The sequence below is a fragment of the Typopeltis vanoorti genome, chromosome 6, assembly GCF_054136105.1.
Source record: "Typopeltis vanoorti isolate ZY-2024b chromosome 6, IOZ_Tvanoo_1.0, whole genome shotgun sequence".
NCBI lineage: Eukaryota > Metazoa > Arthropoda > Arachnida > Uropygi > Thelyphonidae > Typopeltis > Typopeltis vanoorti.
This window is the reverse complement of record NC_143554.1, coordinates 98,579,874-98,598,567: the sequence shown is the minus strand read 5'-3', so window position 1 is coordinate 98,598,567 and position 18,694 is coordinate 98,579,874. Positions and strand designations below refer to the sequence as shown.

At 34.9% G+C, this 18,694-nt stretch overlaps 1 protein-coding gene across 4 annotated transcripts in view; it reads left to right on the top strand.

Annotated features, from left to right (window-relative positions):
• Positions 1 to 18,694, top strand: part of nej (CREB binding protein nejire) — a 481,376-nt gene that overhangs the window by 112,429 nt on the left and 350,253 nt on the right. For all 4 annotated transcript variants that reach the window (XM_090394332.1, XM_090394330.1, XM_090394331.1 and 1 more), the window contains one exon: positions 5,927 to 6,299. In XM_090394332.1, the coding sequence (XP_090250458.1) occupies positions 5,927 to 6,299 (373 nt within the window). The remainder of the gene's footprint in view (positions 1 to 5,926; positions 6,300 to 18,694) is intronic.

Below are 18,694 nucleotides of genomic sequence, written 5' to 3'. Positions count from 1 at the left end.
TATATGTTCATATATGCTGATCTTCCTGCCTGGCATATATAGCAAATTCCACAAAAGTAATCAACAAATTCCACAATGAATCTTGTAAATGTGGTTTTTTCATGGGATGACGTGGAGGTTTTGGTAGACGTAAGAATCTGGAAAATTTATGCAAGGGTAAAAAAAGTCACTTTGATGTACTCATGGAACAATGTGTCCACTTTGTAACATTCTTTATCTAAGGTAGCATGATTACATTCTTAAAATTAAGTCAAGGAGCTGCAGAAGTTGTATTAAGAATTTTGTTGATAGTCTTGGGTTCACAACCATTGAGTGTGGGGATTCTGTCTCAGGTAGTACAGTTCTTCATTCCTTTTAATTGACATGCTGGATATGTTGTATGCTCTATCTTGTAATGTTTTAATCATGCCTATATTTTGTAATGGATGATGGTGTGAAGCAGCATTTAAAATCCTCCCATTGTCGTATTATTCCAAAAAGGATAATCTTTTTTCTTCTTTTTTATTTCAACAAGGATATCAAGAAATTGTAATTTTTTTCTGATCTTCCAGTTCCTGTGAATTTTATATTAGGATGCCAGCTGTTCAGATAAACTTTGAAATTAATTCACTCATCTATTGTTCCTGACCAAATAACAAAAATAGCGTCGTAACGTGACCAAATTTTTGGTTTATTCTGATAGTTTTTGATTGCATTCATTTCAAAATTTTCCATAAACAGTTTGGCTAAGGCTGTAGAAAGTGGGAAACCCATGACAAGTCCTTTATGTTCCCAATATTTTTCCTGAAATATGAAAAGAGTGTTTTCTAGACGGTGTTTGAATAGTCTTACTGTGTCCTATGGGAAAAGGTTTACAAATAGATTCACTGTTTCATCCCTGGGTACATTAGTGAAAAGACTGACTACATCTAAACTTGCTAAGATGTCTGAAGGCTCTGTATATCTTTTACCTTTTCAATAAAATGTAAGCTATTTTTCATATATGATTCTGTTTTTCCTATGTGTGGTGATACCATGTTTGACAGGTATGTTGAGTTTGAGGCCTGGGAATCTCTTATATCTACATTTGGCCCTAACAGAATATCTCTTTTGTGTATTTTTGGTGCACCATAAATTCTTGGAACTAACGGATGTTTCAATGATAAATATTTTTTAATTCTTCTGGCCAATTAGGTAACTTTTTTTGATCAAGTCATTGGTTTTATTATGTGTGTGCGTGCCATGTGAGATAAGCTGCTCATTTTTCTTACATATTCACCTATTTATAACCACTGTTGCATTTTCTTTGTCTGTCTAAACTATTACAATGTTTTTATCTTGTCGTCATTCTTTAAGAGCTGTTAACTCCAATTTTGGTATGTTTCTGAGTGGTAATTTAGTTTTTAGTAATAAGACTGAAGTTTGTATGCAGATGAGGTCTGCAGAGTGTCTTGAAAAATTGCACATTTCCTTTTCAATGTGTGCTATAATGTCTACTTTTGGATTGTGCATATGTAAACAAGTTTTCTATTTTGAGTACACTGCATTTTGGCAAGTTTATTTACTTTCATACTATAAATAGTGATTCCACCATAAATTGCTTTAAGAATATTCTATAACTGTGGAAGCACATGAAAATGTTAAATGTAGTTGTAAAGAGTTTCAACTGTTTAACTGGGATCATCAGTCAGAAGTTGGAAATCCCAGTAATTATAATTACTTTAACTAACTAGCCCAAGCTATTGTTTTAGCATGTAAAAAATAAACAGGTTGTTGTAATTATTATTTCAGCATATAGTTTATTCTTGTCCTTTTTGCCATTTCTGATGTAACTGGAGGTTGCACTAGTATTTCTTGAATGGAAGTTATGTTGTTGATTAGTTTTATACCTTGTTTTATTGTCATTTTCCTATGTTAACATTTCTTTTTTTGTAATTTATATAATCTCTGAGTTGACTGAGTCAATATAAGAGATCCAGTTCACATTATGATGTATTAATTTTTAATGATAATAAATATAAGGATGGAGGAAAACTCATTTATTGTAAAATTTTCGCTGAAGTGTCATAGCATTCTTCAGTACAGGATTATGCAATTAATAAGCAATAACAAATTTTGTTATACAATAACAAATTTAATGTAAAAGCAAATTTTACATTAAATAAGTTTACAAAAATAATTCTACAAAAGTGCTACCTTAGTAGCTAATTTAAAATGACTAAAACGGTCAATTTCTTAATTAAAAAAAAAGTTATATGGAGTTTATATATCTTTCTTTCTTTCTTTCTTAATTCTCCTCTTCTACCTTTTACGGTGTTCGCGGTTTCTTATTCTTACAACTGTAACCATCTTGAGGATAAGGTGGTTGGCTATATGCCTCCCAGTGTGTCCTATGTCTATAGATGTGTGCGTTCACGGGGCCAGTTTGCCTGTTCTGGGGACGAAAAAATCTGAGTTTCTGGGTGAAAAAACCTTACCTCCGTATGAGACCAGCTAACTCACCTTTCTTCAAAAGAGACCAGATAAAGGTTCCTCACGTCACTGACGGGAATCAAACCCAGGTCTTTTCAACCAAAGGGCTTCATCTATACGACTGAGCTATGGAGGATTGAAGTTTATATATTTATTTATTTTTTCCTTTCTGGTTAGAAAATTATTAACTGTTTTAGTCATCTTACATTAGCTACTATGGTGGTATTTAGAATCGTCTGTTATTGTTTAATTGCCTTTTATAATCCTGAACTGAAGACACCTATAACACTTTGGCTAAAATTTTACATTAAATAAGTTTACACAAGTTTCTCCCTGTTTTTATATTTTTGATTATGCCAACTCATGGTATTCCATTATTGAAAGAATATAAACTCTTTGTATTTCCATATTAAGTTCAACCTTAAATAATACCTTAATAATTTGAAATCCTATAGGTCACATTGAATTTTCAGTATTGAAAACCAACCTTTACTGGCAGATTCATTCACTTGTCCTCACACGATCATTCATCACAGAAGATAGGCATTATTGAAAGTCTTGTATGGTGTTGTACCACCTTACCCCAGTCTTGAAGATACTTTCAGGTGCAAACTTTGTTTGCTCACACTTGGATAAAGGATTAAACTAATTTTATTATACTCTAACCAAGTGAAAAATAAACTTTCAAGATTACTTTGTCTGTGCAGACAAACAGAACTTGCTGTATACAGCAATTGACCAAAGCATTTGATGAAGGATGCCCCCCCTCCCCCTCCATATCTCACCATGCCCAGGGAATTGAACAGAATCTGTGCTGGCAGTCACATGCCTATAAGCAAACCACTAATTTCTGAAAAGAACCAGAAAGTTTGTCTACGGTGATGTCAGGAACACTGACTAGACACTGGAAAAAAGTCATTTGGTCTGACAAGTCATGGTACACCTTGTTCTGTACTAGTGGTAGGCAAAGAGTTTGGTGGGAATCCCATGAAGCAATAAACCCAGTGTGCCTTGTAAAGACAGGGCTCTGGAGTTATCATGTTGTGGGACATATTCTGTTGGTATGAAACAAGTCCCCTGATAGTGTTGAAAGGTTGGGTATCCTCCAAGGAATATCTGGACATTGTTGCCTTCAAGTCCATCCCACAGTGTTGACTTTTTATCCAGCAGGTGATGGTTGTTTCATGGATGACAGTACTCCTGCTCATTGCACAAAATTGTTCAGCAGTAGTTTAACAAGCATGATGCCAACTTCTGGTATTTTCCTTGGTCACCACAAAGTCCGGTTCTGAACCCCATTGAGAATGTATGGGAGATGGTAGAAAAACAGATCAAGGAGCAAAGTCTTCTTCCACCAAATCTGAGTCAGATAAAGAACCATTTGGTTAATGCTTGGTACATTGTAGACATAGATACAATTCAACACCTTGTGGAATCTATGCCAAACTTCATACGAGGTGGGGGCTGAAAAGTTCTGATAAACACCTAGAACAAAAATGATATTAAAGCAACTGATATAGCCACAAGAAAGAACATATCTTAAAACTCTTTAACTCTCCCATGTTTCATGAAATTGTAATATTCTGTTCTTTTTCTTTTAGGATATATAAGAAGACATGGTTCTACCTCAATTCCTTCATAGTAATTATCACAACGTTTCAGCACTCTCTTGTATGTGTTGTAATTCAGGTTGAAGGAGGTACAACATGGTAGTAAATAAAAGTTTCTAATTCCGTGACTGGTGTGTGTAGTGACAATACAGGACTGGTGTTAGTTCTGGTGCATACTGACTGAGAACAGTTGGAGAGAAATGCCATCAGGACCCAGAAGACTTTTTTAGTGTTCAAGTTATTTAATAACGTTCTGATGTGTTTTTGTTAAAAAACTACAGGAGGCATACGGTGCTCAGATTTCAGTATGGTAGGAGGTGATTTCCTGTGGCCATGCAGGAGTTTATGGAAATGAGTGATGCTAGGGATGGAAGTGCAAGTGAGCAGAAGTTGCATCCAATGGCCTTGGTAAGGAACCAGAGGACACGGCTTCTGTTAGGACAGGAGACAAATTTCCTACTGTTGGCCTTTATGAAAGCAGATTTAGAACTACTGATGACTGTTTTGCAATTGTTGTGTGCTTTGGTATAGGCAGAGCTGGAAGGTCATGATGTGAGCCACCTGCAGTAAGATGAATTTTTTTCCTTTGACTGCTTTGATACAGTCCCTGCTGAACCAAGGCTTGGAACATAGATGAGGATTTTGGATAGAATGGGAGATGGTCTTCATGTCAATGAGGATAATTTCTGACTAGTTCAGAGCAGATGACCTTGCTGTTAAGATGGCTGAATTGCAGATTCTCAAGTTTCATAGAAAGGAATGTGAAGAGGTCTGAGTGGTTTTCAGAGTTTGTAGAACAGTAAATACAGCAAATGAGAATAACTAGATGAGGCAAGGAATCCTGGAGCCAGAGGAGGTTGAAAGCGGGGGATTCTAAATTAGTCACTCGCTAGCATGGACTGTCTGATCTTGCAAAGGTACAGGTGCTACCCTTGTGTGAAAGGGACTGTGAGGTGTGTAATTTGGGCATTGGAGGTTGACAGTCACGGATGTAGATGATTTCTGTCAAGAGGTCTTGAAATGACTAAGTGATGGTATATGCCATTAGTGTTGGTGTTAATGACAGAATGTTACTAAAGTGGATGTGAAAGTGAGAGATTCTAGAATAGTTTCTATGTTGTGTTTGGTTGGAATTAGTTTTTGAGGGAGATTCAATATTAGTTCAGTTGATTCAGTATTAGTTTATTATGGTTGGATGAAATGATAGTGGGCACATGAAGGGGAGAGGAGATAGTCTTGGACATGCATTTATGCTATGTCCAGTGTTAAATAGCAACCACTGAATAATCAAAAGAGCTTAATCGTTAATCATTTGATTTTTTTTTTTCTTTTGTGGAGGAGGAAGAGAGACTAAGATTAAAGGAGACATCAGATGTTTGTAATACTTAGGAACAAGGAAGCTGAAATATACTTTAAAAAAAAAGATGATGTGCCTCATTATATTTCTTAAAATCTGGGACTATGCTTTTGTGACAATATTCACCATTTGCATGCCGTTTCTGAAGAAATGGCTATATATTCTCAGAGACTGTATGTTACACTTCGCCTGCATGATAAAGGCCTGTTAAATGTCGTAGGTTGGTTATTATTAAAATAGAAGTGAATTCATTGCTTATCAATCACCACTTATTTGCTTGATAAATTTGTTTCTAAAAAGAAAATCTATAATTTTTTTTTTCCCCTCTACAAATATAGAAACTGAATGGATGTTGATGCATTTAATTCTCATATTGGAAAATATCCTGATTTTAATTTACTGTTGTGTTGTGTATATATGTACTAATTTTTCATTAGTAGGTTAATCAGCAGTAGTCAGATTTGCATAAATAGAAAATAATGCTCAATTATATATTTCTGTTATTTAGTCTCAACAACAGCAAGGACCTCCAGCAGTTAGTACTGCTGGAACACCAGCATCTGTTAGTACAACAGCACCAACTGCTGATCCAGAAAAACGGAAATTAATTCAGCAGCAGTTGGTCCTTTTGTTACATGCTCATAAATGTCAACGAAGGGAAAGTCAGGCAAATGGAGAAGTGCGTCAGTGTTCTTTACCTCATTGTCGAACAATGAAGAATGTACTCAATCATATGACTACTTGCCAGGCAGGGAAGTCTTGTCCTGTTCCCCATTGTTCATCTTCTCGGCAAATTATTTCCCATTGGAAGAATTGTACAAGGAGTGACTGTCCTGTGTGTTTACCCTTAAAACAAGCTTCAGATCGTAGACAACAAGCAGGTAATTGTGATTTTAATTATTCATGGTTGAAATGTCTTCTGATATTTATATTAATATTTTTAAATATTTCACATTATTTATTTCTTCTCTTGGATCACTTTGTCTCATCACATGTAGCAAAATCATTCTGGTTGTTTCGTAATTTGTGACATACTAAAATTTGTTAGCATATTTTAGCTTTGTTGTTAAAATTACATTTAAAAAACTTTTTTTTTTGTTTACAATGAAAAGTTTATTATCATACACAGTATTTACATCTATACAATTAGAACATGATTATTATATTTTCTGTCCAGTACAAAGATTCAGTACATTTGTTTTTGATAAATATATACAATAATATATTTATACATAATTATAGGTTTATTATATTATCTTAAAAGTATTTACATATGTACAGTTAAAACTATATTATTACATTTACTGTTCAGTACAAAAGCTTGAAAACATTCAAGCTTTTGGTAAATATCTATAATCTTTACCCCCCCCCCCCACTGCTGCACCACTGTACTTTTTTTCTTTGTTCTGCTGTTTTCCCTTGAGGCGTGTGCTAAAGCTTATCTGAGGAAGATAATGGTGGTGGTGGTGGGGTTGTGGTTTTGATTCAGCATTCATGACATGCCTGTGTAGATTTAACTGTGTGTGTGTGTGTGTGTGTGTGTGTGTGCGCGCGAGTGTGTTGTGTGTATATGTACTTTTTTTCTGGTTAGCATGAAGATGTGAGTGCATGTATACTTGCATGTGTGCAATTTAACCTTTTTGAAATGTGTGTGTGTGGGGGGGGGGTGCTGGACAGGACATGTTTGTGTCCTTCTATTGGTACTTGAGAGAACTTGTCTTGATTTTTTGTGTAATTTCCTCTAATTTTTCATCTTACTATAATAACTGTATCATGCCTATTTAAGCTCTCTGTAGGTTTCTAGGATTCTCTTATTGAATGACAGTTTTGTTGATCATGTCAGGTATGTGTATAAGCTATGAGTGGCTTTTCCATAGTAATTATTATACTTGTATGTTATGTAGTTTGCCGACTCTGGAGTTGTCCAATATGGTGTAGTTATTCTGTAGTTTGGACTGAAGTAGTGTTTCAGCATTACTGTGTAATCATAAGTGTTCTGCATTGAATATTTTGTGTTTGTTCTGTCATTGTGGCCTGTATGTGCATGGAATCTTCTTTGTTCCCAGAATATCACTTTCACCATTTTATAATGAAACAATTGCAATCTTTGAAGTATGTATGCTGCAAAGAATGTATATGTTGTAATTGCAGATCTTCACATATGTCTTGTAGATTAGTATTTTCATGTATGTGGGAGCAACATCTTTTAAATGGTATAGTTTGATTACTGTTATCTGAAGTATGTTGTGGATGTAGTTTGTAACTATTCCAACTTGGATCGGTTTCGAAGCGAAGTCGAAGGTAACACGTTGTTTTCATCTGCGTGATGAACATGGTTTCCATCAGGATTAGTGCTATTGGGGGGGGGGAATCAGTGTCAAATAGCGAGATGCTTAGTTTCTATAGCTTGGGGCTGGATGTTTTTGAATACCATTAGCTTTGTTTTTTTCTGAGTTTGTGTATGCTGTTTTCATTTAGCCAGCTGGTGACCACATTAATGCTTCCATATTTGTAGGCTGTGTTTACATTATGAATAAACACAATGGCCATGTCATCTGCATGTTGGAAGAGCGATTACTTTTTATGGGAAATTGGTTAATGTTGTGTGTGTGTGTAACAGAATCAGAAATATGAACTCCTTGTACTCTACAAGTTACCAGTAGCTCTCTGCTGTGTGCTGATCCTATACAAGTTACCAGTAGCTCTCTGCTGTGTGCTGATCCTATACATGTTGAGGTGCTTTCTGTTTACCAGGTACACTTTGAACCACAGGAGTAGACATCCTTTGATTCTGATGTTAGTGTTTTGTTAAGTCAATAAAAGAAAGTAATACTATTCTATTTTTATCTAACACAGCATTTATTAGTTCTGTGAAGTCTTCTAGGAGTGTTGTTCCTATATTCTTTTGAAAACTATATTGTGTTTTTGTGATGATGTAGAATTTTTCCTCTGTATGTGGTGAGCTTGTGACATACAATGCGTGCAATAATTTAGTTGATTACCAACAATTTGGCGATTGGTCGGTAGTTATGTCTTTTTCCATGTTTATGTATGGGAATGATTAATATTTGTTAATTATTATTAATGTTTTGGATATGTGTCTCATTTTAAAGATTTTATTTAACAGTTTTAGAATAACAGGACATAATCTGGTTGAATGTCTTTTATGTATTTTGGTCTGATTCTGTCTATATCTGGTCCTTTATTGGGGTTAATTTGATCAATTGCTAGTGACAGTTCCTTTGTTACCATTGGGAACTGTATTGACTGGATTGCTCATAGTCCTAGTGAAGAATATTACCTTATGAGGGATGAGAATGTTTCCTGCATATTTAGGACAGCGTTCATAGAGTTCTGGTTAAAGTTGTTTGCCAACTCTTTGAAGGATTTGTGCTCGCAAGCAAAGCTGTGTTTTATCATTTCAGAGGTGTTGGCTTTACGTGGATTATCAAGAATTTTGTTGATCAAATGCCAGGATTCTTTTATGTTGTTCTGAGCTGTTGTTAGTTTGTTTTTATAATAGTTTCTTTTTGTGGTTCAAATCCGTATTGTAAGATTTTTTCTTTTATATTCAGCATATAATACTATATTGTTAGGAAACCTTGAGTTGTTTCCATAAGGCATTTTTTCTTTGTATTTCTATTAATGTGTTTTCTGTTATCCATGATTCTCTCTGGTTTGAGTGCATATTTTTATTTTTGTTATTGCTTTATGTATTTTATTAAATGCAAGTTTAACATCTTTATATAGATTATCTGCAGAGTTTGAAGATGCTACCAAAACCAGTCTATTTTTTTGATTTCATCATTTAGAGTATTTTGATTTATGATGCTATTATGCTGTTTTGTAGTTTTCAGTACATTTTAAGGGTTCTGATGTAGTATGCAGTTGTAGTGCAGTGAAATGATGGTCTGCTAGTTTTTGGTGGTGGGTTCTTCCAAACAGCTACACTGTTTGGAGGATCCCATATGTTGATATGGTCAACACAGCAGGAGGTGTTTGTGTTTTGACTGCCTCTTCTCTTATATATGACTGTATAGATGGAGCTTGATAGCTGGTCTAGGTATTGTGCTGTGTTGTTATTAGTATTCATAATGTTTATATTTGTCACCTATTATCATCAGGTATTATAATGTGTGTTCTTGTATAGTAGAAAGGCATCTATTTAATTCATCAACAAATATGGTGTTTAAATTGGGTGGTCTGTAGATATTATTGACAAGTTCCATTATTCGGCATTATTTATTTCAATGCATATGTTTTCCACATATTCTAGTTTCCAGTTTATTTCTTCATCATCAAATTCCTCCCATGTACCCTCAAGGGGTGTACACGATATGATAGTACTACATGAAAAATTTACATCATTACTAACTTCCTATCTACAATTTTCCTCCAAATCAGTCTGTTATTTGTCAAGACTACAACATCATCAGATCTTATATTTCTATCGTCTAAGGCACTTTGTATCAATCCACCTATATCTTGGTCTTCCTCTGGGTCGTTTTCCTTCTAACCTGGCAGAGAACTTATTTTGCTAATCTTTCCTCGCCCATTCTGCTTAAGTGACCATACCACCTGAGATTAGCTTTGCTAACGCATTCCTAGATGCTGACAATGTCAAGTTCTTTCCTAATATCCTCATTTTTAATATGATATTGCCATTGATGCCATCTGTTTACGCCTCTAATCTTTCTCAGGACTCTCATATCTGCAGTCTCTAGTCTTTGGGCAAGTGTTTTACTTCTGACCCAGCTCTCAGATCCATAATGTAAAATTGGTTTGAACACTGTCTTGTATACAAGCTAATTTAGTGTTCCGACTAATTTCTTTCTTATTCCATATGAATAAGAAATATGGCAGGAAGTCAATTTATTCAGTTGACTTCCTACCATACCAGCTTTGTTGATTCTGTTGTCTATTTCCATATTTAATTTACCATCTTCACTAAAAATCGTGCCTAAGTAGCTGAAATGTTTTACTTGTAACACAGGTTCTCCGTTCACAACACAGTTGACAATTGCAACGATTCTGCCTATTTTGATTGTCTTTGTCTTTTTATTGCTGACCTTCATACCATATCCATTACAACAATTATTCAATTTAGTCAGGGAATCTTGCAAACTTGTAGTGGATTTATTTAAAGTATAACATCGTCCGCATAAAGCAAAGAGCTGACATTAACATCTCCAATTTTGATATCATGTTTAATACCATTTTCCTTCATAATGTGATCCATATAGATAATGAATAACAGAGGGGATAATGTACATCCTTGTCTGACACCAGATTTAACATTAAACCGTCTTTCTGTACTTCCTTCAATTCTGACTGACAACTCAAATAAAGACTAAGTATTGCTTGATATAATTCCCCATCGACACCAAATAACTGTAGCATATTGAATAGCTTCTCTCTCTCTCTTAGCACTTGTCATGTGCCTTTTCCAAATCGACAAAACTTAAATTCAGATCTTTGTTATATTCCCATGCTTTCTCAACTATTTGTCGTAAAGTGAAGATCTGTTCCTAACAGCCTCTATTTGGCCTGAATCCAGCATGTTCTTCACCAAGCTTTTCTTCCACAATCTTTCTCAACTATTTCCCAAGTACACTTGCATATATCTTACCAGATACACTCAGTAATGAAATGCCTCTGTAATTCTCACATTCAGTTTTATTTCCCTTTTTCATATAAGGGTACTATGAGAGCTCTACTCCAATCATCGGGAATTCATTCCGCTGTCCAGGCCTTCTGAACTATGCAGTGCAGCGACTGTAAGACTTTTATACCACCATACCTTGGCATTTCTGGTCGAATATCATCTACTCCTGTTGCCTTTCCACATTTCAAGCTTTTGATGGCTTTTTCTACTTCAAGTATGGATGTGTATTTCTGACTGTATGCCTGTTGAGTGTTTTTGACCACTGTGCTATCACTGTGTGTTTCATTTAGCAGTTTTTCAAAGTAATTACTCCATACTTCAAGGATATCTTTTTCTTCTGTTTTCATGTCACCTTTATCATCTTTAACTCCTTTTACAGCACTCTTTCCTCCATTTCTATGATTCTTCAACAACCTCCAGAATATTTTGCCACCTTCTCGATATTTATTTTCTATGTTCTTGTTGAAGTCCTCCCATGGCTTTTGTTTAGCTAGTTTTACACAGTGTTTAGCTTTCTTACATTTGTCTCTGTATTCTCTAAGAGCACAAGCTGACTTATTTGCCAGGAACTTTTGATATGCTTTCTTCACTCTCTTTAACTTCCTGTGTCCACCTTGGAGTTCTGATTTTTCTATCCTCGCAGAAAACCTCACCACATGCCCCTCTGGCTGAATCAATCAGGGTTTTCTTCAAGGCTTGCCACTGAATCTCCACGGTTTGGTTCTCAAACCGTTTTATTTTTTCCTTCAATAATCTTTGTGTATTTTAGTCTACAGTTCACATCTGAGAGCTGCTCTACTTTTATTCTCTTTAAAACTTTCTTATGTTCTTTTTTTTCAATATGAAATTCAAAATTATTCTGCTAAAGACTAAATGGTGATCTCTTCCAATTTCAAATCCCCTCTACGCTCTGGTGTCCTGCACCAGTGGGAAAACACTATCAACAATAACATAGTCAATGAGACTTTTCTTATTCCTTGCCTCTTTTCTCCATGTGAATTTGTGCACATTTTTATGTTGGAACATGGTGTTAGTAATAACCAGTCCATGTCCTGAGCAGAAATCCAACAGATATTTGCCATTATTATTAGCTTTGCTCTTTTCTCCAAATTTTCCCAAAATATTTTTGTATGTCTGACAATCATTTCCTACTCTGTTGTTTAGATCTTCAACAAGCATCAACTTTTCCTTTTTCATTGTGTCAGTTGCTTTCTCTAAAGACTCAAAGAATTCCTCCATTTCTAGCTTAGTACAACCTTTTGTGGGACCACAGCCACAAATAAGTCTCATTGTCCAGTTCCCCATTGTGATATTTGCCCACATTACTCTACTTGAGACTGCTTGTCATTCAAGAAGATTAGCCTCATATTTAGTGTTGAATACTATGTCTACTCCTTCTTTTTCTTGATTGTCATTGCCTGAATAAACATTTTGTATTTATTGCTCAGAAAGATCTCACCAGTTTTTGTTGATCACCCCTATTATGTCGATCTGGTACTTATCTAATTCCTCAGCTAGCTCCATTTCTTTGCCATTCAGGCTTATGTTGATAGTAGCAATCTTTAACTCTGGTGATGTTGATTTGGGGTGTGTTTTCAGATTTGCTCCAGTAGCTGACTTTTCGCTGTTCGCTCTGGTTCCCTTGCGAAAACAACAGGGGCCTTGTTTAACTGAGCATTACCCCAGCCGGCATGAAATTTTATCATGTTGTACCATCATTTTGTATTTTGATTTAAGCCAATAAGAATACAATTTGGTCCGCTAAATCCCAAATTGCCAGCCCATCCTCGTTCGTTCAGTATCAAAGTAGATACCCAACAGGGTGCACCACAAGAAGGTGAGGATTGGAAATTAGGTTAGAAGCCCTGGTCGGTTCTCCACATTCCTTTAAAGGCTATGTGGAAGTCTCCTCTCAGTTATATAGCTTTGACCCTTAAGCATCCTAGTTTATTTCTTTTACTTCTAATTTTTGCTTTCTGAATATTGTTATTCTACTGCATTGTTTAGTTTGTTTACAGTGCTTAGGTTGTTGAATATTTGATAATTGGTTGCTTCTTCATTTGTAGTGTATACTTTTGTTAATGTTAAAATATCTATGTTGTCTGTCAATTTCAGAGCTTGAAAAGTAAGCCACTATTTTTGAATACTCCTGGTGTTGGTATGGAGACAATGGACAGTCCTTTTCTTTGGCTAGGTGGTTGTTTCCACTCAGTTATCAAATTTGGAATGTGGCACCTGTCCTATACCAGAGTAATTAGATCTGCTTGGATATTGATATGTATGTTGTTGTTCCGTTCTTTAAGAACTATTCCTTTTAATGTATCAGCTTATTCAGATTTGAGGATTTTATTTGGATTGGTTTTGCATTTTGTATCTTTTTCAGGAATATTTCGCATCTTTTATCCATGGAACAAAATGGGCTGACAATTTGAAGTCTAGCTAACCAAATTGTATTCTTATTGGTGTAAACCACAATGTAAAATGAGGGTACAAAATGAGAGAGAGAGAGAGAGAGAGAATTTCATGCTGGCTGGGGCGTCACCTGGTTAAACAAGGTCCCCATTCTTTTCCTCAGGGAACCAGGGTGAAGAGCGAAAAGTCAGCTACTGGAACAAATTCTGGAACATGTCCCAACTCAACATCAACAGAGTTCAAGATTCTTACTAACAATGTAAGAAGCATCAATGAAAAAGAAATGGACTTAGTAGAAGAATTGGATAAGTACTAGATTGACATAATAGGTGTGACTGAAAACAAAGAAGACAAAAACAGGTGAGATTTTCCTAAGCAACAAATTATATCAGGCACTAACAATCAGGGAAAAGAGGGACTAGCTATAGTATTCAACATTAAATATGACGATAAACTTCTTGAATGGCAGGCAATATCAAGTAGTGGTGTGTGTGGGCAAATATCAGAATGGGGAACTGGACAATGAGACTTTTGTGCTTATGGTCCCAAAGAAGGTTATACCAAGGAAGAAATGCAGGAATTTTTTGAGGCATTAGCGAATGCATCTGTCACAACAAAAAATGAAAAGTTGGTTCTTGTTGTTGTTTTCTTGTCCTTTGAAGAGTCTTAGATGTTTCCGTGTGCTCCTTGTACTGCTTTGGCTATGTCTGTGATTTTGTTTGTATAGAGCTGTTGTTCAGGATTAGGATCTATTTCTTGCAAGGCTGCTGTAATTGCTGGACAGGTGAAGATGTGAGTGGGTGTCAGTTCAGTATTGGGGGGGGGGGGAGAATTCCGACCACACCTCATCTTGCCCCCCCCCCCCCTGGACCCTCAAAACTCTTGATCAAATTTCTTATGGTCTGATTTCAAGGTGACTAACGTGGCAACGGCACCCATTTTCTAATGAAGAGTCATAAAAAGTTGGTTCTTGTTTTTAGATCTAAACAGCAGAGTAGGAAATGATTACCAGATATACAGAAATGTTTGGGGAATATTTGAAGAAAATAGTAAAGCTAACAGTAATGATAAATACCTGCTGGATTTCTGTTTAGGACATGGATTAGTTATGACTAATGTTATGTTCCAACATAATGTGCAAGAAATAAGAAAAGTCTCTTTGACTGTGTTATAGTTGATAGCAATGTTATCCCACAGGTTCAGAGTATACAGAGGGAGTGAAATAGGAAGTGAACACTATTTGGTTTTGAGCAGGATAAAATTGAATTTCATATTTAAAAGAAGTAAGAAAGTTTTAAAACGAATCAAGGTAGAGCAGCTTTCAGAGGTGAACTGTAGACTCAAATACACAAACATTACTGAAGATAAAATGAAAGAATTTGAAATCAAGAACCAAACCTTGGAGATTCATTGGCAGATCCTGAAGAAAACATTGTCTGATTCAGCCAGAGTGCCATGTGGTGAGGTTGTCTGTAAGGATAGAAAAATCAGAACTGCACAGTGGACTCAGGAATTTAAAGAGGCAGTGAAGGAAAAGAAGAAAACATATTGAAAATTCCTGGGAAGTAAGTCAACTCATACTCATAGAGAATACAGACAAAAATGTAAGAAAGCCATGCACTGTGTAAAACTAGCTAAAGAAATAAGTACCAGATCGACATAATAGGTGTTACTGAAAACAAAGAAGACAAAAACAGCTGAGATTTTCCTAAGCAACAAATTATATCAGGCACTAACAATCAGGGAAAAAGAGGGACTAGCTATAGTATTCAACATTAAATATGAGGAAGAACTTCTTGAATGGCAGGCAATATCAAGTAGTGGTGTGTGTAGGCAAATATCAAAATGGGGAACTGGACAATGAGACTTTTGTGCTTATGGTCCCAAAGAAGGTTATACCAAGGAATTTTTTGAGGCATTAGCGAATGCATCTGTCACAACAAAAAATGAAAAGTTGGTTCCTGTTTTTAGATCTAAACAGCAGAGTAGGAAATGATTACCAGATAAAAAGTCCTTGAAGAACATAGAAAATAATATCAGTAATATTGCAAAGTATTCTGGAGTGTTATTTAAAAAGCTTAGAAATGGAGAAAAAAATTCCGTGAAAGGAATCAGAGATGATAAAGGACATGAAAACTGAAGATAAAGATATTCTAGATATCTGGAGTAATTACTTTGAAAGACTGCTAAATATGAAACAAGCAGTGTCAGCATGATGGTAGAAAACTCATCAGCAATGTGTAGTCAGGAATATATATCCATACATGAAGTAGAAGTCATCAAAGACCTGACATGTGGGAAAGGCAACTAGAGATGAAATTTGACCAGAAATGCTCAAGTATGGAGGTATAAAAGTTTTACAGTGGCTGTATTGCATAATTCAGAAGGCTTGGTCAGAAAATTGAATCCAGATGATTGGAGCAGAACTCTCATAGTTTCCATCTATAAAAAGGGAAATAAAACTGAATGTGAGAATTCACTATTTCCCTATTGAGTGTTCCTGGTAAGATTTATGTAAGTATACTTGAGAAAGAGATAAGAAAAATTGTGGAAGGGAAGGTTGATGAAGAATAAGCTGGATCCAAATAGAGGTTGTCAGGATCATATTTTCACTTTAAGACAAATAATTGAGAATTCTTGGGAATCTAACAAGGATTTATATTTAAATTTTGTAGATTTGGAAAAGGCACATGACAAGGTGCCAAGAGGAAAGCTCTTCAAAATGCTACAGTTGTATGGTATAAATGGAACATTATATTGAGCAATACATACTCTCTATTTAAGCTTTAAGTCAGCAGTTAGAATAGAAGGAAGTACAAGAAGATGTTTCAGGTAAAATTAATTGTGCGACAAGGATGTACATTATCTCCATGTTATTCATTATCTATATGGATCACATTATGAAGGAAAGTGGTATTAAATCTATCAAAATTGGTGATGGTAATCTCTTTACTTTATGCAGATGTTATACTACTGAATAAATCCAGTACAAGTCTGCAAGATTCCCTAACTAAAGTGAATAACTGTTGTAATAAATTTGATATGAAAATCAGCAATAAAAGACAATGAAAATAGGCAGAAATATTGAAAACCTCAACTGTATCCTGAATTGGTGAACCTGTAGAACAAGTAAAGCATTTCAGCTATTTAAACACAATACTGTGAAGATGGTAAATTAAACATGGAAAGAGACAATAGAATTAGCATAGCTGGTATGGTAGGAAATTAGTTGAACAAATTTATATAAAATAAGAGAGAAATTAGTCAAAACATTAAATTATCTGTATACAAGACATTGTTCAAGTCTATTTTAATTTATGGATCTTAGAGTGGGTTAGAAATAAAAACATTTGATCAAAGGCTACAGACCTCTGATATGAGAGTTCCGAGAAAGATTACTGGAGTGAACAGATGCCATTAATGACAGTATCACATTAAAAATGAAGATATTAGGAAATAATTTACCATTGTTAGCATTCAGAAATGTATTAGTTAATCTCATGTGGTATCGTTTAAATATGAGATTTTTATTATTTAATCTGTTTGACTGTGCCATTTGTTTAGATAAGATAATATTATTAATTTTTTTTAATCTATCCTCATTTTTATGAGATTTTCTCTATAACCATTATTTCTATTTCTGAGTGTATTTATATATGCACAAGGGTTCACTCAGATTGGTGCAATGACTTTTTTACTGTTTCTTTCAGAATACCAAAAAATTACTGACTCAAGACTAAATACAAAAATCAGACATTTAATAAAACAAAAACAATATATATATATACACTTCAAACAAAATTTCATAACTACCTACAAAATTAACTGTATCCAAGGCCTTTTAAAATAATCTTACACTTAAGAGATTACCCATTTTCTAATTCATTCTATTACTGATTTGTTTAACATATACTTCATCACATCCACTAGACTAAACACTTTGTTTACACAATAACAAAATGTTCATAGCCAGTTTTCCCTGTTAAGGCCCTTTTCCGAAGATATAAGACTCTCTTCTTCTTTTTCATAGGATCCTTTCATATCACTCTCATGTAGCACACATTAATTCTTCCTGACTCAAGTCTGTTTCCTTTTCCAGTAGAAATAACAGTTAGATCCAGCGTCCTTAAGACTGATGAAATTTTCCAATCAGCGTTTCCTCGAACATTCCTTTAGAACATCAATTGCAATATCTTCTTTTATTTACTAATACTTATTGACAGTCTCCCACTTTAAAAACTCACAGTTCTACAATTCCTTTTTTGGAATATACTATTAATTTTCTTCCGACTGTCACATAAAAAAAACTTAATTTCCTAAGAACCCAAGCATCTGCCAGCCTGCTTTCTCTTTCTACCCGAACGTTCCCTTGTTTTCTCCGTTACCACGATACTGAATGCTCTCTCTGTCAGTTGTCAATCACCCATCCAACTCCTCGGCGAGTATGCGCGCTCCATGAAAGTGGCAAGCAAGAAGTTATGTATAATGATTAACATGTTGTCTCCGTTAGCGACAAGAGAATGTCTTCATAAAACACAACACTTAATATTTTAAACTACAATAAAATTTCTGAAAGTAATACAACTATCCAAGTCCAGTAAGTACATGAATTTTTTTAAATGCTTTACATTTCACTTTGACAAAATAACATCAGTAACGGGCGCATTGCAAGTGCCGACAATGCGTGTTATGAAACCAAAACTAATAAACATATTAACATGAACAATTTGTAAAAATATTCAGAATTTTAAATTATGATTATTTTTATAGTATGGTCACTCAAACAGAATGGGAGAGGAATGATTAGCAAATCAAATGTTGTTTGCTAGCTTGGTAGGAAAAAGACCCAGGGATGATGAAGATGTAGATGGATTGATACTGGGAAAAAAAAAAAAAAAAAAAAAAAAAACCTTAAAAGACAGAAAAATATGAGATCTGACAATATTGGAATATTGACAAATAGCAGATTAATTTGGAGGAAAATTATTGATAGGAAGTTAGTAATGGTGTGACTTTTTTCCTGTACACCCCAAGGGTACATATCAGTTATTTGATTGATGATTTATCCATAGAAACTATTAGATTTTAGTTTCTTGTGGGTTCCATTCCGATCTATGAACTACTTTTATTATTATCCTACTAGCTTTCATGCAGATGTCTGTATGTTTTAGGGCTGTTTTTGAGGTACAATACAGTGGA